At 48.1% G+C, this 24674-nt stretch overlaps 2 protein-coding genes across 8 annotated transcripts in view; both read left to right on the forward strand.

The window, feature by feature from the left end:
* ZNF341 (zinc finger protein 341) overlaps positions 1–15462 on the forward strand; it is a 51485-nt gene extending 36023 nt beyond the window's left edge. The window contains exons 13-18 of one of the 7 annotated variants that reach the window (XR_010661474.1): positions 1428–1539; positions 1777–1847; positions 3581–5432; positions 5854–5892; positions 9435–9498; positions 14827–15461. Coding sequence is in view for 1 of the 7 variants with exons in the window: in XM_065921839.1 (XP_065777911.1) it covers positions 1428–1539; positions 1777–1847; positions 3581–4110 (713 nt within the window). In the remaining 6 variants the exon portion in view is untranslated. Of the gene's footprint in view, positions 1–1427; positions 1540–1776; positions 1848–3580; positions 6128–9434; positions 9499–14826 lie in introns of those variants that run through there. The other 6 variants (XR_010661473.1, XR_010661475.1, XR_010661471.1 and 3 more) reach the window with 6 other exon arrangements.
* A 101-nt stretch (positions 15463–15563) lies between these two features.
* Positions 15564–24674, forward strand: part of CHMP4B (charged multivesicular body protein 4B) — a 44418-nt gene continuing 35307 nt past the window's right edge. The window contains exon 1 of the mRNA XM_065921840.1: positions 15564–15938. Coding sequence (XP_065777912.1) covers positions 15749–15938 — 190 coding nt within the window. The 5' untranslated portion in view covers positions 15564–15748. The remainder of the gene's footprint in view (positions 15939–24674) is intronic.

Raw genomic sequence — 24674 nt, forward strand, 5'->3', positions numbered from 1 at the left:
CTGGAGGCTGGTGGAGGGACTCCTGGCTCTGCCTCTAGGAATCATCCCCTTGAGACCATTCTGAGCCCCTGGAACTGGGCCCACTCTTCTCGATACAGAATTCCTTCCCACACCTTAACCTTTTTAATGACTACAGACCGTTCCAGTGTAATGATCAGAATTACCTCAGTCATTGGATTGGCATTTTTCAAAAGTACTCATTCATCTTAGACAGGAGGACAGAGAGGAAATAATGGCAGGAAATAAAACGGCCCAGTCATAGACCTTTTCCAAAAGGCAGGTTGTGACCCCCGACCCCTGTCAGATTAGAGCTGCTCCCCATGCCCCACCCCCACCAGCCCCACCCATGGAATCTGCAGCAGATGATTTGGGGTGACTCAAGTGGGCTCCGGGCCATAGTGCTGAGCTATGGAATCTTAGTTCCCCCAAACACTAAGTATACACCATGAACCTCAGTTTTCTCATTGAGGACTTTTTATGGTTTGTTGTAAGGATTCAATCAGATAAGATATAATACCCCGCTCCCGTGGGCTTCCCTTGTGACTCAGCTGGTAAAGAATCCGCCTGCAATTCAGGAGACCTGGGTTCAATCCCTGGGTTGAGAAGATCCCCTGGAGAAGGGAACCCACTCCAGTATTCTGGCCTGGAGAATTCCATGGACTGTATAGTCCATGGGGTGGCAAAGAGTTGGACACGACTGAGCGACTTTCACTTTCATTTTTCACTTTCCCTCCTCCCGTACAGTGGACCCCATTTCAGTAAACGTCATGACCGTCCACCCTGTCACTCACATGTCACCCATGCCTCAGGCTCGTCCTTGACTCTCTTCCTCTCCCGTCCCACAGCCAGTCCATTGGCAAGGGCTGCCGGTTCTGCTTTCAGCATCACCAGTACTTGGCCACTTCCCATTTCTTGTTCCTGCCTCCTTCCTGCCTGAGCCCTCAGTCTGCTCTCCTCACGCAGTCAGGTCCTGGCCCTCCTCCGCTCAGCCCCGCTGTGGCTTCTCGTTCGGCTCAGAGTAGAAACCTTGGCTTTCCAGGCCCTCCCTGTTGGGCCTGGCTGCCTTGCCCACTTCCTCTTCTGCCTCGTGCTCCCTTCCCTGCTTTTTCCGGCCACACGGGCCTCCACTTTGTTCCTCAGACACACCCAGCACCCCGCCTCTCCTCCTGCCTGGACTCACTCCCAGATGTCTGCCTGGCTCGCTCCCTCACCCCCTCAGGGCTCACCTCAGGTGTTGCCCGATTGGAGAGGCCTTTCCTGCCCCTCCTAACTGCAGCAGCCCCCAAAGTCCTGAGGAAGGAGAGAGAGGTCTTCCCCAGGCCACCTCTGTAAAGGAGTGGCTGCCATCTGGTGGGGACCCCTGTGCCCCAAATTCAGACTCCCTCTCAGGGCACCCTGGATCCCCCCAACGAGGTTTCCTCCTGTAGGTGAGAAGCCCTACAAATGCTCAGTGTGCGAGTCCGCATTCAACCGCAAGGACAAACTGAAGAGACACATGTTGATCCATGAGCCATTCAAGAAATACAAATGCCCCTTCTCGTGAGTAGAGACTACCCTGGGTAGGAGGGGCAGGTTTACCAGCTGTGGGGTGGAAAGGGGCCGGGGCTAAGGGCGTAAGGCCCACTCACCTTTTGTCCTGTCCTGGGTCCCGCCTGGCTGCCTCACTCTCCACCCTGCTTCCCTGCCCAGCTCCCAGGGTAGATGAGGGCTAGCAGAGCGGCCAACAAGAGAGTCCTGGGCTTAGCACGCTCCCCTGACCAGTGTTTTGGGTTCTAGGACACACACGGGCTGCAGTAAGGAGTTCAATCGGCCAGACAAGCTGAAGGCTCATATCCTCTCTCACTCCGGTAAGCGGCCCCTGGACCTGCTGGGAAGGTCTGGTTCAGCTCGAGCCCCTTGGGCAGGACCCCAGAAAGAGCAGGCATGTCTCATGAGACTTAGTATCCCTGCGTGACACCTTCTAGCCCCCAGACTCTTGCTCCCACGAGCCCTGCCTACGTTTGGGTCCTCAGGGTATGCAGAGGTGAGTCAGCCACAGCCTCCAGGTGGAGAAGGAGGCTGACTCATGAGATGACTGTATCAGAGAAGCACCCACTGTGATAGAGGTGGGGTCATCTGGGAGGGAGATCCAACTCTGAGTGGGTCCAAGATAAAGCCAGAGAGGTTCTTTGGTCCTCTCGGCAGAGCAGGGCAGCTGGAATGTGGAGTAGGGGTCTTCACGTCACTCCTCAGTTTCCAAGGGCCTCCACAGAGCTCCCCCCAAGAGCACCACTTCACTGGAGCAGCTTGGCTGGCTTCCCACATTCATGTACCATTTGGTCTAGAACACGATTTCTCAGTTTCAGCACTATTGATATTTTGGATAATTGTTTGTTGTGGATATCTGCCCTGGGCACTGTGGATTGTTTAGCAGCATTTCTGCCTCCAGGGGACAAGCCAAGAAATCCCTGGGTAGTAAAGTCACCCGTGATGAACAACCACTGGTTTCCAGAAAGGATCTAGTTTGAAATATGGGAGAGTAGATTGAGGACTTGGAGACAAAGAGCCTAGGTTGGATTCTTGGCATTACCATTGCCCTGCTGGGTGACTTCAGGCAAGCGTCTGCCCCTTCTCTGAGCCGGCATTCCAGGGAAACTGAGGGGGCCATGGCACAAGCTGTGTGTGGGAGGGAGTTGACTTCACCATGGACATGGAGGCACCAGTGATTCACCCAGTGAATGATGATTGAGAATCTGCCACGTGTCAAGCACTGGGGGTGCCATGAGGAAGTCAGGCAGAGCCCCACCCCACTCTCCTGGGAAGCTTAGCATTTAGTGGCAGAGATAAAAAACGAACAGCAGACAAACAAGTATATTACACTAAAATATGCTGAGCTCAAAGATGGAAATAAGCAGAGTGAGAGGGCAGAGAATAAAAGAGAAGTGGGTGTCAGGGAGGACTTCTCGGAGGAGGTGACAGAAAAACTGAGTCTGAGAGATGAAAAGGACAATGAGATGAAAAGAGCCAGGAAATGGCTTCCAAGGTGAGGGAGCAGCAGGTGTGAAGCCTTGAGGCAGGGGTATTTGAGATGAGGAACGGTGGGCAGGGGGCCTGGAGCTCAGAGAGCAAGCGAGAGGAGGGGAAGGGGCTGAGAGGTGAAGGGGGTGGTCAGCTACACGCAGCTCCGTGGGAAACTTGGGGAGTCACTGGAGGGTCTAGAGCAGGGAGTGTCGTGGAGAAGTTTTACCAAGACCTCTCCAGGTGCCCTGTGGGGAGTGGTGTGAGGGGGCCAGGGTGAGGCATGCCAACCAGAGAGGGGAGAGATGATGGTGACCTGGCAAAGTTAGCCACGGTGTGGGGGCTGAGCTTGCTGTTCCAGGCAGAGGGAGATAGCACGTGGAGAGGCCCGGAGGCAGGAGGCTGGCACAGGAGAAGTGGCTGGGGGGAGGAGGGAGATGAGACTGGAGGGAGCAGGGTGCAGGTCACACCCCTGTTCACAGGGCAAGCTGAGAAAGCGAGTTTTTCTCCCAAGTGCCGAGGCAGCTGTGTAGGGTGAAGGGTCTGAGCGCCTCTCACGGACGGCCTTCCCCTCTCTGCTCAGGCATGAAGCTCCACAAGTGCGCCCTATGCAGCAAGTCCTTCAGCCGCCGCGCCCACCTCGCCGAGCACCAGCGTGCCCACACGGGCAACTACAAGTTCCGCTGCACTGGCTGCGCCAAGGGCTTTTCCCGCCACAAATACCTCAAGGACCACCGCTGCCGCCTCGGCCCCCAAAAGGACAAGGACCTGCAAGCCCGGCGCCCCCCCCGGAGGCGGGCGGCCCCCCGCAGTGGCAGCGGCGGTGGTCACAAGGTGGTGACCCCCCTGCCCGGCCCGCTCGGGCTGGAGGAGCTGAAGGACACAGGGGCCGGGCCCGTGCCCGAGGCCGCCCCAGGCAAGCCGCCCTTCTCGGAGCCGGACGCCGTGCTGTCCATCGTGGTGGGGGGCACGGTGGGGGGCGAACCCGAGCTGGTAGTGCCTGGGCACGCCGAGGGCCTGGGCTCCAACCTGGCGCTGGCGGAGCTGCAGGCAGGGGCCGAGGGCTCCTGTGCCATGCTCGCCGTGCCCGTCTACATCCAGGCCTCGGAGTGATGGGCCCATGGTGTTTGCTCCTGCCTGATGCTCATCTTTAGGTCCAGAGCCCCTGGGAGCAGACCAGAGAGCCTTCCCAGGGGAAGTGAGCCATTGGTCAAAATCCTTTTGGAACGTCATCTGTAAACCCTGGCCCAAGGCCGCCTCGCTGTGTCCCCTGTCCTGCTGGGAAGCCCTGCACCATTCTGGGATCCGAGGCAGCTGAGCCTGAGCAGGCTCAGGGTCTGGCTGGTCCAGGCTGGTGGTCAGGCTGCCTAAGAGGGAAGACAGGGCCGTCCCATCCACCCCTCCTCTAGGCTGCCAAGGGGCAGCCTCTAAGCAAGCTGCTGAGGCCTGAGATGGTTGGAGTCCTTATCTGTTGGTTGAACCTTTTCACATGCAGTTCCTCCCAGCATCCCCAGATGACTCTGTAATGTAGGCATGTAGGAGTCACTCAAGTGTCGTGGTTAGAGTGCAGCTATCAGCCAGATCTGGCTTCACATCCAAGCACTGACACTTACTTGCTGTGTGACCTTGGGTAAGTCACTTCACCTCTCTGAGCCCCGCATTCCGTATCTGTACAATGGGGCTTATGACAGTACTACCTCATAGGGCTGTCATCAGGATCCAGTATGATGAAGTGTGCAAAGAACTTGGCATAGTGCCCAGCACTGAACAAGTGCTGAATAAATGTTTTTTTAATCAAAAATGGCTTAGGCCCTACCTTTGGCAGCTTCTTTCTTAGCCCCTAGGTAGCAGCAGTCCCCCCTCCAAAGCATGTGGGGGCTGACGGGTCTCTTGGCTCCTCACTCACAACTATCTTGCCCCAATAACCACAGAGAGGTTTGATGCATCCAGAAGAGTTATTTTAGATCATGACCCATGGAAACCCCTCAAGGAAGGGGTTTATAACTCACTTTTGAAAATGCAGAATCCTGGGTCTTACCCTAAAACCCACTGTGATCAGAAACTCTAACCAGAGCCAGACGACCATCTCTAAATGGCCATAGATGCCCTTGCATCCAGCATTCCTTTCCCCATCTCCAGCTAGTCTTGGGGGGAGCACACCAGGCTCCTTGGGAGATGGGGAGGAGAAAAGGGGCCTCAACCAGTGCTTTCTTATTTATCTTCACCACCACCTTGCTGGGCCACATTGCCTCAGTTGCAGAAGAGGCCTCTGAGGCTCAAGATGGGACAGGACGGGATTCGAGAGGACTGTCGGGCGCAATCTGATCACGGAGTTTCCCTGAAGAGGACATCCCTCAGACATCTGTGTGTGGGCCTGTGGCTGGAGCTCAGAGCAAGGCCGACTTCCCCACATCCTCAGGAAAGGGTGTGATGCGGTGGGAGGGATGAGTGAGGCAGCCTTGCACAGCAGAGGGGGTGAGGACAGTAAGTGTACCTGGCCCAGCCGTCAGAAGGGCCAGGGGAGGGACTGGTGGGGACAGGAGGTCTCAGAGGGGAAAGTAGCCTTGACACAGAGTGTTTGATGGTAGACAGAAGAAGAGGTAGATACCACACAGGTAGATAGAAGAAGGCATGTCAGGCAGAGCAGGGCATGAACAATGACCTTGAGGTGTGACAGTGATCGAGGCCTGGGGCTGGGGTGACAGAGATTTGGGGGAAGTGGGTCAATCACAATAATCACTAATTGCTTCAAACCTCCATGTGATGGAAGCTGTGTTGTAACCCTCCTGTGTCACATCAGTTCAGCCCCATCAGGTGAGAATTGTCACTTTTCTTATTTCACAGGTGAGGAAACAGAGGCCCAGAGAGGCAGAGTTTCTTGCCCAAACACACACAGTAAGTCAGAGTTGGGATTCAAGCTTGGGGGCCTGCTTCCATGTACACTTAGCCACTCTTCTGTACTGAAATATGAGTCAATGTCAAATCAGAGAGAGCCTTGGATGTTGGCTTAAGGAATTTTATTCTCTACAATGAATATATTCTCTATTCTCTATAATGAAAGCATCATGGGTGGCATTAAACATTTTTTTAAAAATTGTAACTGTTATAGTAAAAAATGTGAACAACCACATCTCCATCTTAATACAACTATTTAAATTATACTTCTCTTTTTTTCCTGTCAATGTACACATGCATGCACTTATCAGTAATCATGAAGACTAAAGTTGACTAGGCACTTGGTCATGCCTGGTGTGTCCTAAGCACTTTAAGGTGAGTGCTACTTTTAATCACATTTTATGGCTAGGATAAGGCAAGGTTAAGCAGCCCCAAGTCACACAACAGTAAGTGACAGAGCCAGGCCCCCAAATAAGGGCCATATCAAGATCAGGTCTAATACTTAAAATATGTGGAGTTGGACTGTAGGTGAGGAGACTGGGGCAATATTGGGGTTCTCGTAGCTAAATCTGTTCTAGGCTGGCATATGGGAGACTCGGGCCCAGAGAGGGGAAGGCCCATGGTCAAGGGTCACTCAAAGTTGATGACAGAGCTCCTGTAGGACAGGCTGTAGTAGAAAGAGGAACTAACCTGGGCATCCAGGGTTGTCAAATCCAGATTGTGGCATCAGGCAGATCTGGGTTTGAATCCTGGTGCGGCCTCTTCCCAGCTGTGTAACCAGCAAGTTACTTCACCTCTCTGAACCTTGGGGTCCTCACATGTCAAATGGGAAGAATGATATTAATAGCACCTACCCAATGAAATTGTTGTTGCAACTCAGAGAATTGAGGTAACACAGAGATCACAAATTGGCAGCCTACAGGTTGATAGACTTTGACTTTCACAGTGTTTGGAAAAAATGAACCAGCCTTTAAAAGTTATGAAATTCAAGACCTACAATCATGAAAAGTAAGAGGCATTCCCTCTGCGTCAGGAACAAGACCATGGTGCCTGCTGTCATGACTTAAACGTTATGTAGGAGGCCTAGCAAAGGAACAAGGCAAGGAAAATAAATGGTGTTAGGTTATAAAGGAGGAAATAATAGTAAGGATGCATAAATAACAACAAGACAAATATATAAAAATTTACTGCATTCCTGTACTCCAGAAGTGATTAGAAAATGTAATTTAAAGTTGGGAGATTTCATATAAAAATCCGAGTTCCTGACTTCTTTTGAAAAATGGGAGGGAATTCCCCTGAAACCCACTGGTTAGGACTCCACACTTTGACTGCTGAGGGTGTGGGTTCAATCCCTGGTTCCGGAACTACAAGCCCTCGAGCCACACAACACAGCCAAAAAAAGAAAAGAAAAGGAAAATGGGGTATCTGGCACTAGGGGGCAGCAGTCAGGTGGAGCTGGGCTAGCCAGCCCTTTCAGGTGAGCACATGTGTCTCAAAAGTGGAAAAGCAAGATGGCCAGACAGGGCCACGTGAGTTTTCATGTTCCTGGCCCACTTTACTCATTCATCTTGTTTATAGACTCTGGGTATATGACTTTGAACTTCCGTGGTGGCTCAGATGTAAAGAATCTGCCTGCAATGCAGGAGACCTAGGTTTGATCCCTGGGTTGGAAAGGTTCCCCTGGAGAAGGGAATGGCAACTGACTCCAATATTCTTGCCTGGAGAATTCCATGGACAGAGGAGCCTGGCGGGCTACAGTCCATGGGGTCACAGAGTCAGACACGACTAAGTGACTAAGCACACACACATGTGACTTTGAGGAACCCTGTAAATCTTTCTTTCTCTTCCAGTTTTCTGCCCCTAGCCAGAGCCACCCTCAGTTTCTCTATCAATAAACGTGGGGAGTTCAGTCATGGCTTTACTGACTGATTACTAAGCGCCACACCCTGTGCTCTGTACCTTATTTACATGTTACTGAAGTCCTTAAGAGCCCTTGGAAGCAAGCTCTCCTATCATATCCATTTTACAGGTGGGGAAGCCAAGGCCCAGAGAGGTATAGCAGCTTGCCCAAAGACTCACTGCTGGAATGTGTAGAACTGGGCCTCCAGTCCAAGACTGATAGACTCCAGAGCTCCTGCCTAGTCTGAGGATTTCTAAAGGTCTTGCCAGCTCTGATGAGATGGTTATTTTTAGAACCACTTCTCTGAGGCTCCAATCAGAGCTCGGCCACACTATCTTCTCCAGGCCACCAGCCTCTCCTGCATGGATGACTGTATCATCAGCCTTCTCTCTGGCATCATTTGCTTTCTCTCTTTCCCCACCACGATCCCCACCACTTTGACCACAAGAACCCAAGTGATCTTTCTAGAGCCTGATCAGATTATGGCACTTTCCTGTTGAAAACCTTCCAATGGCTTCCAATCCCACCCAGAATGAACTCTAAGGTTTTCCCGGTAGGTATCCAGGTTCTACATAATGCAGACCTTGTCTCCTACTACTCTTCTTATTTCACTTCACTCCAGCCACACCTGCCCTCTAGCTGTTCCTCTCTCTTATAAACTAGTTTTGTTGCAGGAAGGGCCCTTCCAGGGCCCAAAATTGGGCTCTTGTCTAACACTTGGAAATGAATTGTCCGAGGAGACACATATGCTGACAAAGCAAGATATTTTATTGGGAAAGGACACCCAAGTGGAGAGCAGGAGGGTAAAGGAGCCCAGGAGAAAAGCTTTGCCACTTGCAGTCTCGGGGTTTTTATGGTGATAGGATTAGTTTCCGGGTTGTCTTTAGCCAACCATTCTGACTCAGAGTCCTTCCTGGTGGTGCAGCCTTGTTCAGCCTAGATGGATGCCAGAGAGAAGGATTCTGGGAGGTGGTCGGACGTGTGGTGTCTCCTTTTGATCTTTCCTGAACTCTCCCGTTGGTGGTGGCTTATTAGTTCCGTGTTCCTTACCAGGACCTCCTGTCCTAAAACAACTCATGCAAATAGTTACTATGGTGCCTGGCCAGAGCGGGCAGTTTCAATCAGTGTGCTTCCTCTAACAGTTTCTGCCTCGGGGCCTTTGCACTTACGGTTCCCTCTGTCTAGCATGCTCTTTCCCCAGATTTTCCTATAGCTGGCTCCTTCCCTCTGTTCACTGTTGTCCAAAAGTCATTTCTGCAGAGAGGTCTTCCCTGGCCAATCTGTTTAAAATAAACCCCACCCACTCCCATTGTTCTCTAGTCCCTTAACCTGCTTCATTTTTATTCATCATCTTTGACATTATATTAGACATTTCTTTATTGTCTGTTCCCCTCATTAGAAGCCCATAAGTTCAAGGACCTTTGTCTGTTTCGTTCACTGGTATATCTACAGTGCCCAGAACTTCCCTGGAATTGCTCAGTCAATATTTGTTGAGATACTCTGAGAAAACAAGGTCCCCTCCACAATCCTCTCCTCCCACCTCACAGAGGCCAAGTTTCCCCAGTAAGAATCCTCCATGTAGGCTGAGAGAGAGCTGGGAGGTAACGTCTGATATGAAGGACTCTTTCCTTTGTCTTAAAAGGGAGCTGAGAATATCTGGGACAAATGAAAAGGCGGTGGCTTGGAAGTCTCAGTTGACAGAGCAGGTATCCTGTCTGGCCCAGGAGAACCGGTTGGACCAATTTTATCACCCCTGGGGAGGAGGGAGTGACAGAGCAGTTGCAGATGCTCCCAACCCCCAGGATTGCTGCAGGTTCTCAGGACCTGGAGGGGGTTAGTGTCAGGGAGTTTAGCGATTCTACATCAGGGTTGGGGGTGGCCCCCTCTACTGGCCAAGGGTGGCTGGCGTATGGTTCGTCACAGAAGCTGAGGCAGGAGGTCAAGGCCCAACTTCACTGTGTCGAATCACAGAGAGTGAACTGAAGCCCAGAAAAGGGAAGGGTCTTCTCAGGCTCACTGAGTTCAGATCCAGCTCTCCTGACCTGAAGGATCACAGTGACTCAGGCGAACCTGAGATTCTTTGTTGGGAAAGAATTCGGAGACAAGCAGAGAAGTTAAGAAAGTAAAGTGAAAGTTTATTTAAGCAAAGATATACTCTCAGAGGCAGAGGGGGCAGACAGGTGAAGAACTGCTGCCCCAGGCCTCTTTGGCAATCTGGTTATGAGGGGCATACAAGTGAAGGGGTGTAATATTCACTGGGGAAGGAGGAGTTTGGGGGTCGACCTCCCTGACTCTCATGGCTGGTGATGCCATCTAACCATCTCATCTTCTGTCACCTCCTTCTCATCCTGCCTTCAGTCTTACCCAGCATCGGGGTCTTTTCTAATGAGTTGACTCTTCGCAGCAGGTGGCCAAAGTATTGGAGCTTCAACTTCAGCACCAGTCCTTCCAATTAATATTCAGGATTGATTTCCTTTAGGATTGACTAGTTTGATCTCCTTGCAGTCCAAGGGACTCTCAAGAGTCTTCTTTGGCACCACAATTCAAAGGCATCAAGTCTTCAGTGCTCCATCTTCTTTATGGTCCAACTCTCACATCCATACATGACTACTGGAAAAAACATAACTTTGACTAGATGGATCTTTGTCGGCAAAGTGATGTCTCTGCTTTTTAATACGCTATCTAGGTTTGTCATAGCTTTTCTTCTAAGGAGTGATAATCTTTTAATTTCATGGCTGCAGTCACCATCCGCAGTATATGTCACCATACGTAGTTACAAATTGTTTTTTTTCTTGTGCTGAAGATATTTTTAAAGAGCAATTCCAGATCCCCTTCCCCTAGTCCCCCTGAACCACTTTAAACCATGCTGGTGGCTCACTGTAGAGGTCGCTTGACTCCCACTCTGAATTGAGGAATGTATACTTGAACTTTAAAACAGATTCTCTTTGGGAAGGAGAGCCACAGGGCAACCTGCTTGGCTGAGTGGCTGCCAGGGCGTCGTTCGGGGTGAATATTAATGACCCGAGAGCTACCACTGGTCATGGGATGTAGGTCAGAGGTTCCAACAAAGGAGCCCAAAGAGGGGCATGGAAGGAGGATGGCCCAACCTCTGGTGGCCATCTTGAAAGGCCAACTGTAGGTTTTGAAGTAAAACCAAAGGTCTGTGTGCCCCATTAGAATGATGCCTACAAGGTACCAAATATATGGCAGGGTGTCTTTAACCACATGACCTTGGGTGGTTTCTACTTTTGTGGTTCTCAGTTTCCTCAACTGTAACATGGAAATGTTATAGTAATACTTCTTTCATGGGGCTTTAGTGGATAGAGATAAGATGAGATTTTTGAGTGCAAGATATTTGGTAAACAAATCAAAACTTTATATGCTTCTATTGTTGCTTTTACTAGGGACATGTTAAAAACTGCAATGTAACATGTTTAGTTAAGTGTATAAAGTAAGCAAAGGACACTGATCTTAAGTATAAAAATATATATTTGTATACACCCATGTGAACACCACTGGATTTTGATATAGAACCTGTCAGCACGCCCACAATGGTAATTTTGCCTGGTGTATACTATCCCAGGAAGTAACTACTATTCTGACTTCTGTCACCATGGATTATGCATGCTTTGCCTGTTTTTCTACTTTGTGTAAATGGAATCACACAGGCTTTTGTGTCTAATTTTTTTCAGTTAGCATAATACATGCAAGTTATTCAAGTTATTGCAAGTCATGGTAGCCCATTCTTTTCACATAGTTTTTTTTTTTAAATATTCATTTATTTGACTTTGCTGGGCCTTAGTTGTGGCATGTGGAATCTAGTTCCTCAAACAGGGATTGAACCCGGGCTCCTTGCATTGGGAGCACGGAGTCTTAACCACTGGACTACTGGGAAATTCCCTTCACATAGTTTTTAATGAACTAATACTGAGGTAGGAGTTAGATGGGCCCCTGGGCTGGACAGTTGGTGTTTGTTAAGCGGAGTATAATTCAGTTTGTTCTCACCCAGACACTCCAAGGACAAAGCTAGTGTCAGAAGCTGAGCTTTGCTAAAGTAGAGAGATAGAGTGCCCACTCCCGAGGTCAAAGAAGACTTCCCTATCTGCACATGCGCAGGAAGGCTTTTTGGGGGTTGAAAAGAGAGGCAATCCCACCCATAATAAATGTGGGCACATGCCCAAAGTGTTTTGAAGTAGGATCCATCTTAGAGAAAATTTGCGTATGCATCTTGAGAAGGGTGTGTCGACCAGTTAGGTGTGAAGAAGCAAGATAATTGGCCAAATGTAAACAAAAACCTGGAAGCACACTGTCTTATATAAGTGACTTGAATATTTATTTATTTGGCTGTGCCGGGTTTTCATCGTGGCATGCTGTGAACTTTAGTTGCGGCATGCGTACTATTAGTTGCAGCGACGTGGGATCTAGTTCTCTGATCAGAGATTCAACCTATGCTCCCTGCATTGGGAGCACAGAGTCTTAGCCACTGGACCACCAGGGACCTTCCCTATATGAGTGGTTAAAACCACCTTTTTACTGCGCTCCTCATTCCGGACACCCATATTCCTTCACTGGGTGTGTCTAGCTTCTGACTTACTGCGCTCTTCCTCTTTGAAGAGGAGGCCCATATCCTTTCTCTCTGGATGCATGTTTCTGCCTTGTTTCTGTCTTAAACTGTTTCTCTGTGCGCTCTCCCACATGTTATGCTGTGTGTCTAATAATAAACTTTCCTATTTTCACAGTTTTTTGCCTCCTTGAACTATTCTTGCTTTCAAGCTTGGTAAAGAGTCAGGGCCCTTTGCTTCTAGCCTCTAGCCCCTAGTGGTCTAATGGATAGGATTTCTGGGTTTTCATCCAGGTTACCCAGTTCAATTTCTGGGCAGGGAACTAAGAGCTCTCTTAGGACTGCTCACTATTCTCCCTCTGAGATCAATAACAGTTGGCCTCAGTTTGAAAAGGCTATGCATTTGCCCAAGAGACCAGAGACCAGAAAAAATGAAGACTAGGGAAGCCCAGTATTGCCCTGAGAATCTCTACCAAGGCAGGTGAATCCTCAGCCGTGATGGCAGCTACCTTGCCCATATGTCACCACGTCCCATCTCACACACACTAGGCAGACATCATGAATTGATCTCAGTATATTTTTACAAAATGTCCTGATGCAGACTCAGACTTCTTCTCAACCCAATAACCTGAGTGACCCACACCAATTGATTGTGGTTGGTATTAAAGATTAAATCTAAGGGTTCTAAAAAATAAATAAATAAATCTAAGGGTTCTGCTGTCATATCCCCAAGATGTTTTTCTGAGCTCCCAGAGTTATGACATGAGGGGCTCTCACGGCATCCATGGTTTTCCCCACAGCAATATGAGACTGGTGGTGGTGAGGTCTACAGAGTCTGCTCATTCATATATTCTTTGGGTCATGGCTCAAACCCAGCAAGTGTTTGCTACCTGTGTGTCTGGTTGCAGCATGACTTAGATAAGAGGGGAGAGGCTGATTGCTTAGATATGGAGGGGTTGCTCTACCCATTAGATGACTTGACGGAAACCTCCCTGTTTTTCTGTTTTTTATTTTGATAAAAATACTGTCGTCATTGTTTAGCCGCTCAATAGTGTCTGACTCTTTTGTGACCTGATGGGACTGTAGCCCACTAGGCTCCTCTGTCCCTGGGGTTTCCCAGGCAAGATCACTCGAGTGCGTTGCCATTTCCTTCTCCAGCGGATCTTCCAGACTCAGGGATCAAACCCAAGTCTCCTGCATTGCTGGCAGATTCTCTACCGCAGAGCCACTGGCAAAGCTAGTTAAAATACTGCAATGTCTCAATTACAAAACAAACTCAAGTCTGGCTTATGTTTCACAATTTATGTTGCTGAGAATTCTTGACAATTCTAGCATGTCTCTTACATTTGAAAAAGTGTTTCCAACCTGGAAAGTTGGGTGAGATGGACTCTCTCATCCTCTGGGAATAGTTACCTATAGGTGCAGGCTGGGGTTGTGGCAGCTACAGCAACAAAATATCAAGGACCACATTCAAAACTTGTTTTTGTTTATATGTAGATAATAGTCTGGGAGGAGACAAGACTAATATATGTGAAATAATAGAGAAGTTCCATTAAGCTCTCATTTATCTGAAACTGTTCCTAGGCAACAGAGTCCAGGCAGGAAGTGATTAAAAAAAAAAAAGAAGTTAAGTTTTTCTTCATAGGCAAGCACTTCAGCTCCTCATTCACAACAGGTGTATTTAGAACTGGTTTACTAATGCAAAAGACTGGAAGAAGCAAATTAGATTTGTGGGCTTGAGGGAAATATTAGCTACTAGACACACTGATAATAGAGAAATGATTCTTGACAGTAAAAGACAAAGGAAAACAATGATATGTGAACCCATAACCAGTTGGCCTTTGTAATGAATGGGCAAGAAAATGAAATAAAAACAACCCTCAATACTTCTGCTACTTTTGAAAGTTTTGAGTCTTGTCCTGGTTTAATTGCTATTGTGCATAATGATGACCTAGAATAAAATACACATTTCTGAGCACCTACTGTGCTAGGCCTATGCTAAGTAAGCATCTAACACTCCCTATCTCACACAAGCTCAGAGGTGGTCCTGTTATCTCCAGTTTACAGTTTTGGAAAGGGTCGTACACAGAGGAAGGGAAGTAACGTGTCCAAGTAAGTATTCAAGGAGGGTTCTGAACCTTTGCAGTCTAGCTTTGCTGTTAGAAGAGAAGTAAGAACTAGGTTTCAAAGAATCAGTTAGGTGAATAAAGCATAGAAAGGCATTGCAGGTAGAGGAACAGCGTATGTGAAGACATGGCTAGTAAGTTAAGCTAGTCAGCCACTCCATTTCTGAGTCTTGGTTGTTGCTGTTCAGTTGCTAAGGTGTACCTAAATTTTTGCGAACCCCTTGGGCAGTAGCCAACCAGGATCTTCTGTCCATGGGATTCTCCAGGCAAGAATGCTGGAGTGGGTTGCCGTTTCCTCCTCCAGGGGATCTTCTCCAACCAGTGACTGGCCTGTATCTCTTATTTAGCAGGTGAATTCTTTACTACTGAGCCACCTGGGAAACCTGAGTCTTGTTACTCACCTACAAAATCGTAAGTATATCCTAAAGGAGATCAGTCCTGGGTGTTCACTGGAGAGACTGATGTTGAAGCTAAAACTCCAATACTTTGGCCACCGGATGCGGAGAGCTGACTCATTTGAAAAGACCCTGATGCTGGGAAAGATTGAGGGCAGGAAGAGAAAGGGACGACAGAGGATGAGATGGTTGGATGCCATCACCGACTCAATGGACACGGGTTTGGGTGGACTCCGGGAGTTGGTGATGGACAGGGAGGCCTGGCGTACTGCGGTTCAAGAGGTCGCAAAGACTCGGACACGACTAAGCGACTGAACTGAAAATAGTAAGAGTATTCTCTCTCACAAGCTTGTGATAATTAAATGTGATAATGCAAGTAAAGCACTTTTCACAATGCTTGGATCATAGAAAGTGCATAACTTTACTTACTGTTTTATAAAATATTCTTACTTCTCTTCTTGTTTTTCTACCCGCCCCCCCCACCACAAAACTAGTTCCAAGGAGACTACATTTCCCAGCATGCAATCCTGCCCTTTGATCCTAGCTAGACCAAAAAGACGCGCCGCCGAGTGCCTTCAGCCGGAAGACTATAGCCTCCCGGCATGCAGCGCGCCTCCGTCCATTAGCTTTGAAGCACGGCCGGCGCGTTGCCCACCGGGAGTTGTAGTCAGCGGCGTGTTTCCCTGACGCCTGCCGGGCCGGGCGTGGGGGCCTGTGGGAGGTGGCGCGGTCGGGCCCAGCTGCGGGGCGGAGGTGGCGGAGAGGCCTGCGGCGGCAGGGAGTGCCGGGAAGAAGAGCGGGTGCCGGAGCCGAGCCGAGCCGAGCCGAGCCGAGCCGGAGCGGGCGGCGCAGGCCGGCGCGGCTAGCAGCAACCATGTCGGTGTTCGGGAAGCTGTTCGGGGCTGGAGGGGGTAAGGCCGGCAAGGGCGGCCCGACCCCCCAGGAGGCCATCCAGAGGCTTCGGGACACGGAGGAGATGCTAAGTAAGAAGCAGGAATTCCTGGAGAAGAAGATCGAGCAGGAGCTGACGGCTGCCAAGAAGCACGGCACTAAAAACAAGCGCGGTGAGTCGGCCGGGCCCCCTCTGACTGCCTTGGCCGGACTCTACCTTCGTCAGACTTGCTCCAGTGTTTGCTCGGATCCTGGAACTCTTAGCTTGTCAGACTCCCTTCCTTGCCTTCCTGGGTCCGGGACCCTTCCCCATCTGACTCCCTTCAGTGTCTCCCGGAGCCTTGGACTCATCCATCATCACACTGTCATTCCAGCCCTCTCGTCTCAGGCTCTCCCCACTCTGCCAGGCCCCTTCAGACCCTAATTTCACAGCACTTCTTCCTCTTCTTCTTCCACCTTCACTCTCTTTCCCTTCCGCCTTTTCCTCCTCCCTCTTGCCTGCTCTCACCCCCCAACCCCCCTTCGCAGATGCTGCCGTTGCCTCCTTGGCTCATTTCATCCCTGCCTCCCAACACTTGTGTCCTTCCTGGTCTCACCCCTGCTCTCTCCCGATTCCTCTGTGGAGTCCATGAGCTGTCCCTGGCCTGTCCCCATCTCCTGACTCAGAATTCTCCTTGAAAGGCTAGATGGAGAGAAAAGGGAACTTGGGGAGAGGAGACTCCCTGGTTCCCGCTCTGTTCACTTGCTGAGTGAACTTGAACAAGTTACTTTTCTTCTTGAACCTCATTTCCCCCGTCCATGAGGCAGGGTTTGTCCTCTGTAGGCCTAAAGTGCCTTCCAGCTCTTGTGATTCACTTCTTGTTGCTTTATCAGAGTTTCACGTAGCGCAAGCCTTCACCCGGTGACTCACCGCTTCTGGATCCCTGTGTACCAGAAATAAGGATTCCTTTCCTCTATTGGCCCTGACTCCTCCCCCAGTTCCCACTATTGTGGTTCTGGGCGGGGCTGTTGAACTCTGAGGCACTTTACTTACTGTTGTATGGCTTTCTGGGCTAGTGGTTTGTATTCCTCTTAAGTCAGTGAATGTAAAAATGCTTTAATAACTATAAAGCAGTTTAGAAATATTTGATTTTTCTCGTTGTTACGACAATAGGAGGGTGAACCGTAGCATGACAACCCTTCCCCTGAGAAACTGGAAAGGTGAGAGGGGTTTAGGAGCTTTACAAACAAGTATTTAACTGAGAAATCTGCAAGTCACTAGCTGTGTGACCTTGAGCTTGTGAATTTACCTCTGAAAGGAAGATCGTGGATTTACAGTGCCCAGCATATAGTAGGGTTAATTAGATGTTTTCATCATTCTAACAGAGGAGTGGAATAACCCATCCTGAGGATGCTCATTTGCTGATGATAGTCAACAGATACTCTGGAAATTCTTTTGCATGGTATTCAGAGGGTAAACAGAACACAGCTTCCACCCTTATGAGGGAGAAAACAGGAATATAGATGAAGAAAATATTGTCTAGTGGTGGAAAGTGCTAAAAAAAAAAAAACCAAAACAGATTGGGAGTGATGGGCTGGGAAGGGGTGCCACTCTAGATAAGGTGGTCAGGGAAGTCCTCTTGGAAAAGGTCAAGTTTGAACTGAACCTTGAGAAGTTACTAGTTCTGTAAAAGTCTAGGGGAGAAGCCTTCCTGGCAAGCAGACAGCAGTGGAAAAGGCCCAGAGATTGGCCTCTTTTAAGAAACAGAAGACCTCTGTTTATGGAATATAGTGACTGAAGAGGAGAGTGGTATAATGTAAGTGGGTGTGGAGTGGACTTTGAACTTCCTGGTGAAGAGTTTAGATTTTATTCCAAGTGGATGGAAAACTGTTGGAGGGTAATTATGGCTGTCCTAATCATTCACACCGTTTTAAAAACACCATCGGGCCTCTCTTTGGAAAGTAGACTTGTGGGGGTGAGAATTGGAATGGGGGTTGAGAATGGGAGAGGGGAGACGGGTAAGGACAGAGGCAGCTGGGCATTTGCAGCTTGGACTCCAGTTGTAGTTCCAGAGATGGAAAGCAGGGTTAGATTTTGCTGTCTTTAGCATTTTTCTTTCATGACTCTCCCTCAGTCCGGATCCTCTGTTGTTCACAGAGGTAGTGAGAGTCGGTGTTTTGGCCAGTCTGCATTTGGGGAGGGCTTTGCCCATTGCCGGGTGGAGGAGGGCATCAATTTACATCATCTCCCATCTCCTGTGGTCTTTTGGTCTGGAGCTAGTTTTGTTTCTGCAGTTTCAGAGGTGATTGAATTGGCTTGCAGGAGGCTTGGAGAGAGACTGCCAGCCAACTATGAGACTACCAGTCTCAGCTAGCTGTGAGAACATTTTGGAAAATAGTCTGTTTTCTTGAGTTTACCTGAGAGGACAGGAGCTACCGCCCCTTCTTTTTAGTGTCCTCCGGGGGAAAGGTTGTATTTGCTTATAGGGACAGTGCTATGAGGTATTAACACCACAGCCTATCATTCATTCAGTCACTGATTGACTCAAACTGTGCTGGGACTTGGAAGAGATGAAAATACACTGTGCCTGCCTTCCTTTTGGAAGTGTGTGTGTGGTGGTGTGTGTGTGTGTTTAGTTTGTGTGTGAGAGAGAGGATGAGGACGAGAGAGGAGGAAGAGTGGGAAAGGAAGAAGGAAAGAACACCAGTCAGTGCTGAGATGTGAGTGTGTGTGTACATGGGGCTCAGGCTGCCGAGGAGAAGACTCCTGTCTGGAGGGCAAAGGGCAAAAGCAGCTTGGCTGAGGAAGGAGATGTGAAGTGGTCAGCAAGGGGATTGGGGAGCCCCAAGTGAGAGCATCCCCTGGTAGGAGTCTGTGGGGGCAGGAGAGCAGATGGGTAACCCTAGGGAGTGACCTGTATTCTTGAGACTTTGACCTGGAGATGGTGAGGAGCCTTGGCCGTCTTAAAGTAGAAGAGATTGGTCAGCTTGGATTTCTGAAAGAGCCCTGCAGCAGTATCAGTAAAGGAAGGACTCTCCGCTGACCAGGAGGGACCGGGAGCAGGAATCCAGTAAAGGGTCAGGATGGAATCTCACGGACAGCGCATTTGAGCTAGCTTCGTCATGAACTGTGTCTTGGGCAGGTCACTATGTACCTCAGATTCCTCCTCTATCAGTAGGGGTACTAGTATCTACCTTATCGGATTAACTTATTATATGCATGTAAAGCTCTTAGTAGAATGGCTGCCATACAGTGACCAATAAATGGTGGCCATTATCATTATTACAGGGAGACTCCAGGTGGGAACACAGGGCCTAGAGAAGCATGGAAGACCTGACAGGAAGTAATAAACATCAGAGACTTTTCTGAAGGAGAATCAGAAGGCTGGTGGTTGATCACAACTGTGGGCACGTTGAAGGAGAGGGAGGAGTTGAAGTTGATTCCTAAGTTTACAGCTCAGACAGTGGGTGGATAGTGATGCCATTAATCAAGCTTGGAAACACAGAGGAGGGGCAGTACTTCATAACTGTGAGTCCTTTGACGTTTGTGAAACTTCTTTTTTCTCGTGAGTCTCATGATATTTCCTTGAGACTGAGCTCCATGAGACAGGATGTGATAGTCATGTTTGTTACTGTGTCCACTGGACTTTGCACGGTGCTTGCGTGTAGTATTTATGCTTAGTAAGTATTTGTTAAATGAATGCAAACAGTCTTGGGGATATGTTCTGTTATTCCTACCTTCTGGAGAGGAAACCAAGGCTGGAGAGAGGATGTAACTCGATTCAGAGACCAGGTCTTCCAGTGGCCATGGGCATCTTGTGTTCTGTTTACTCCCATGCTGGCTGTAGGCCTCATCATGACCTTTGTCATCGCTTAGCTCATTAAACACCCACCTGTGCAAGGTGTGGTGCTGAATCGGGAAAAAGAAGTGACAGGACTAGGCCCTGCCCTGTGAAGTGTGTAACCAAACATGGATGTTATTTTTGTGATGTACATATTGGAAAGATGACAAATGGTTCTTTGAAACAAACTTCTGCAGTTCAAGCCAATTATTTGTATCAGGCAAGTATGTTCCAATAAGTGGTTTTAGTTAGGGACCTAGAGCAAAGTTTGGATTACATATTTTTTCCAAATTTCTTTTCATTTTCTTTAGCTATGTATTCATTCTTAGGCATGTGACAGGCTCTTAAACTGTGTCCTGGGTCCCATGCTCAATACGGGGACCTTACTACTGGGAACATAGAGAAAACAGATACATCCAAGGCACTTAAATATTGTCATTTTTCCTTTTCTCTCAAGTGGAAATAGTATTCATCTTACATGACCATGGTGTGGATTAGCTAAGATAATATAAGAAAGAGTGTGGCACATTGTAAATATTGAGTAAGTAAACTTTATTCTTTTCTGATAAAGTTGTTATTGATCAAACTTTAAAAAAAAATTTATTTTTAATTGGAGGATAATTGCTTTACAATGTTGAGTTGGTTTCTGCCATACATCAACATGAATCAGCCATAAGTATACATATGTCCTCTCCTTCTTAAACCTCCCTCCCATCTTCCCCCCATCCAACCCCTTGATCAAACTTCTTGGGTTCAGTTGTCAAGTGGAAAAGTTCTTTCACTGAGAACTGGATGCGAACCAGAATTGTGGTGTAGGTGAACTGACAAAAGTCTCCCCAGCTTAGGTCTTTTTTGGTATCTTTCTGAACAGTGCTTGGTTGGTTTTCTCCTTAAGAAAGATGATCATATAGCAAACATTGTTTTCTTCTTAAGGCATTGTAACTAGTTATGAAATAATCTACCCTAGGTGGCTCAGATTTCTCTCTTTTCCCATTTTAATAAAGATGAAACCCGGTTGTTGAAAGGATCGTATTTTTAGTTTAACAAGAGACTTATATGAGATTGGGAAATGGAGGTTGGATATCTCCCCCTACACTGGTATATTTCTCTTGGATTTACAGATGTGAATCAGTTCATTTATAGGTTCATTTAGGTTCTGTTGAAAATGTCTGATGGAGGCAGATAGGCTAGACACTCATGGGAAATAGATCTTCATTAAGTCCTGTTCATTGCTGGAGCCAGGGTGGCTCTCTCATGTTTAATAAAGTTGCTCTAAAATGTTAACACGTGGGAAGACATCTTCATAAATTAAATTTATAGTGATCGTGGCTTTTTGGTCCTCTGTAATCAAGATTTCAGGTTGAAAAGTACAGAGTCTTAATGGTACATATGCCAGCAGGAGCGCCTATCCCAGAGGCCCAGGGTTGGAAAACCTGAAACCTACCCAGGGAACTGAGCAATGGGGATTTCCCTTGGTGCTGCTTAAGTTTCTTGTTTAAAGAGATGGTTGGCCAGATTGGCTTTGGTTTATTTCTTAAGACAGATGGAGTGTCAGAGAGGCCTTATGCGTTGGCTCTCCAAACATGCTGGGGCGCCTTTGATTCAAATTACCAAAGAAAATTTTTTTTTTCCCTATTGGGCGGGAAGACTAAATATTTTTAAAGTGCTTGCCAGTGGGTTGCTAGTGTGATTTGAAATTCAAGATAGATTTTGTTTGGAAGTTTAGCTTCCAAACATGAGGAAGTTTAGCTAAACACCTTTGAGCTGGAGTGTTTTGCTCAGGGAAGTTCTGAGTTGGGTTTGAGTATAGAGAGCTAGGTCCTAGAGAAGAGCCTGTGAAGATGTGTTTGAGCCATATACTTCTGGGACAGAAAGCCAGGGCCTGATGTTTACAGTGGTCCAGAGTCCTGAGATGGAGCTTGGGCCTGCTGGGAGGAGACAGTGGGGTTCTTGGGGCCTTGAGAGATTCCTTTGTATAGAAAAGGTTTGTGAAAACTTGATCCTCTTACCCAGAGTTGCTTTGTCTTCTGCCACTGTCTTTAAAAAAAGTGGGAAAGAGGATATCCAAAAATTGACAACTTTATATTGGTCACTTTGAGGATTTGTTGCTTAGTCTACCAAGTCATGTCTGACTCTTCTGCGACCCCATGGATTGAGATTTTCCAGGCAAGAATAATGGAGTGGGTTGCCATTTCCTTTCCCCTTTTAAGGATGGATGGTTATAATTAGAAGGAAAATTTGAGCATAGCAACAGGAAACAACAAGAGACCTAGCTGGATATAGTACTGGCCTGTTTTTAAGGTGTCTGACTCAAGTCAGCAGACATTTATTGAGTTCCTTTTAGGAGGAAGGAAGCATGATGGTGTAGGTAGATTCCAAACTGAGTGCCAGTTCACCCCTCACCAGCAATACCTTGGCAGTTATCCTCTCTGAGTCTGTTTCTCCATCTGTAAACACAGAGTTAGAACAATACTTCTTAGGGTTCTTGTGAGGCTGTAGAATAAAGTGACATGTGCAAAGTGCCCAGCACAGAGGAGGCGCGTGCATTTCCTTGGTTTCCCAGGTATAGTCTCGGGCACACCAAGACGTAGAAAGATGGAGGAGACACCACAAGGGCACACAGTTCAGTGAAGATGACACGCGCACGTACAAGTAACTGGTAAAAGGCAAACCATGTACAAATGAAGTGTTAGAGACAAATCCAGCAGGAAGAGATGAATTCATTTCTGAGGGTTGGCAGGTTCATCTCACACAGCCACCCAGCCAGTACCCAGATTCCCTTCGCAGTGCTCCTGCTGAGCGATTAACCTCTGATTGAACCTCTCTGCCGACAGGATTTGTACTAGGTGCCCTGTCCTCTCACACTACTGCATCGTCTGCCTTTGGACGGCTCTGACTATTACACCACCTTTCTTATTTGAAACTGAGATCCGTCTTCCTGTAGTGCCGACCTCTGGTACAGGCTGGGCTGGTGGCTCCGCAGGGAAGCAGCTTGGGCTGGTGGAAAGAATGTGGGATCTGGAGTTAGAAGGTTTAGGGGCAAATGCCACCTCTGACACTAGACAATGGTGAACTGTTTGCTTCAGCTGGAAAAACAGGTAGTGAATTCTGCCTCAGAAAACAGGTCTAATCCCCCTTTGGGAAGATAGATCAAGGCAAATGGGGCTTACGTCTCAACCCGCACCCCTCCTGGACAGGCCTCCTGTGTTCCATCGACTGTTCCTGGCCTGGTGTTCTCGTTCTTGTCTTGTTACCCTCCTCTGGGTGGGCTCCTGTTCATCAGTATCGGTCTTAAGGTGTGAAGTGGGCAGAGCTGACCACTCTATAAATATGCCAGCTGAGGTCTGAGCACTGAAGCCCAGAGCACACAGGACTGGCTGTTTGTTAGGAATTAATTTCGTTCTGTGTGCTCTATGGCCCTGATAATTTCCATATCACTGAGAATTGTTCTTTTTTTTTTTTTCTTTTTTAATGATTACACTTTCCTGTGGCCTTTCATTAGTGAAGGAGTAAGCATCTAGAAGCCCCTAAAATTTGTTCCAGGTGGCACAGTGGTAAAGAATCCTGGGAGACACTGGTTTGATCCTTGGGTCAGAAAGATCCACTGGAGGAGGAAATGGAACCCACTCCAGTATTCTTTTTTTTTTTGAATATTTACTATTTTTTTTTAAAATTGTTTTATTTTATTTATTGGACACGCAGCATGTGGGATCTTAGTTCCCCAACTAGGGATCAAACCCATGCTTCCTCCATTGGGAGCTCAGAGTCTTAACCACTGGACCACCAGGGAATCCCCCCTATTTTTATTAATTTGGCTGCACAGGGTCTTAATTGCAGCATCGGAATCTTCCATGTTCATTGCAGCATGCAGGATCTTTGGGTGTGGCATGTAACTCTTAGTTGCAGCATATGGGATCTAGTTTCCCCACCAGGGATCGAACTAGGGTCACCTGCGTTAGGAGTACAGAGTCTTAGCCCCTGAACTGCCAGGGAAGTTCCCTCCAGTATTCTTGCCTGGGAAATCCCATGGAGAGAGGAGCCTGGTGGGCTATGGTCCATGGGTTCGCAAAGAGTAGGACACAACTGAGCATGTGAGACACACACACAGTTTGTTTGATCCTTCTTAAGGAGCCTTAGCTGAAGGATTGAATGATTTAAGTTCTTAACACGAGCATCTGGCTGGCTTGATTCTCCCAAAGCTTCTATTTCTAGCTTTCCCTCCTCCCTCTACCTTATGTGGCAGAGCTGGCGGGAGGGCTAACTTGAGGGATGCAGGAAAGCTATATGCCTTCATGGTCCTGGATGTTTAGCTCAGGAGGATAGTGATATGGTCTAATAAAAAAAAGCTCTACGTTTGGGATCAGGCGACCTGAGTTCACATTCCACCTCTGCTTGCTGGTAAAAGTCTCCTGTCCCTGACCATCAGCTTCTTCAGCTGCAAACATAGCGTACAATATTTACTATTCAACTTTGCTTCTCATGCAGAGAATAAACAGGTGGTTGCTAGAAGAGGGCAGGAGTGTGGGGATGTGACATAGGTGAGGGAGATTAAGAGGGACAGACTTTTAGTTATCAAAATGAATGCGTTAGACTTCCCCGGTGGTCCAGAGTTAGGAACCCCCCTGCCAATGCAGGGGACATGGGTTTGATCCCTGGCCTGGGAAGGTTCCACGTGCCGCAGGACAGCCAAGCCTGTGCCACCACTGCTGAGCCCACACGCCACACCTACTGAAGCCTGCGCTCCCAGAGCCCGTGCTCCACAAGAGAAGCCACCGCCGTGAGAAGCCTGCACAGCACAGCTAGAGAAAGCCCGAGCACAGCAACAGAGACCCAGTGCAGCCAAAAATAAAATAATATTAAAAAAAAAAAAGAGGAAATGTGCACAGCATGGGGAATATAGTCAGTAATATTGTAATAACTTTGTATAGTGATGGATGAAAACTCGGCCTATCATGGTGCTTGTTTCGTATAGAAATGTCGAATCACTATGTGGGCACCTGAAACTAACACAGTGCTGTAGGTCAATTATACTTCAGTTAAAACAAAAAACACCAGTGTTGTAAATTGACTATTCTTCAGTTTTTAAAA

This window comes from Muntiacus reevesi, chromosome 2, assembly GCF_963930625.1.
Source record: "Muntiacus reevesi chromosome 2, mMunRee1.1, whole genome shotgun sequence".
NCBI classification, from domain to species: domain Eukaryota; kingdom Metazoa; phylum Chordata; class Mammalia; order Artiodactyla; family Cervidae; genus Muntiacus; species Muntiacus reevesi.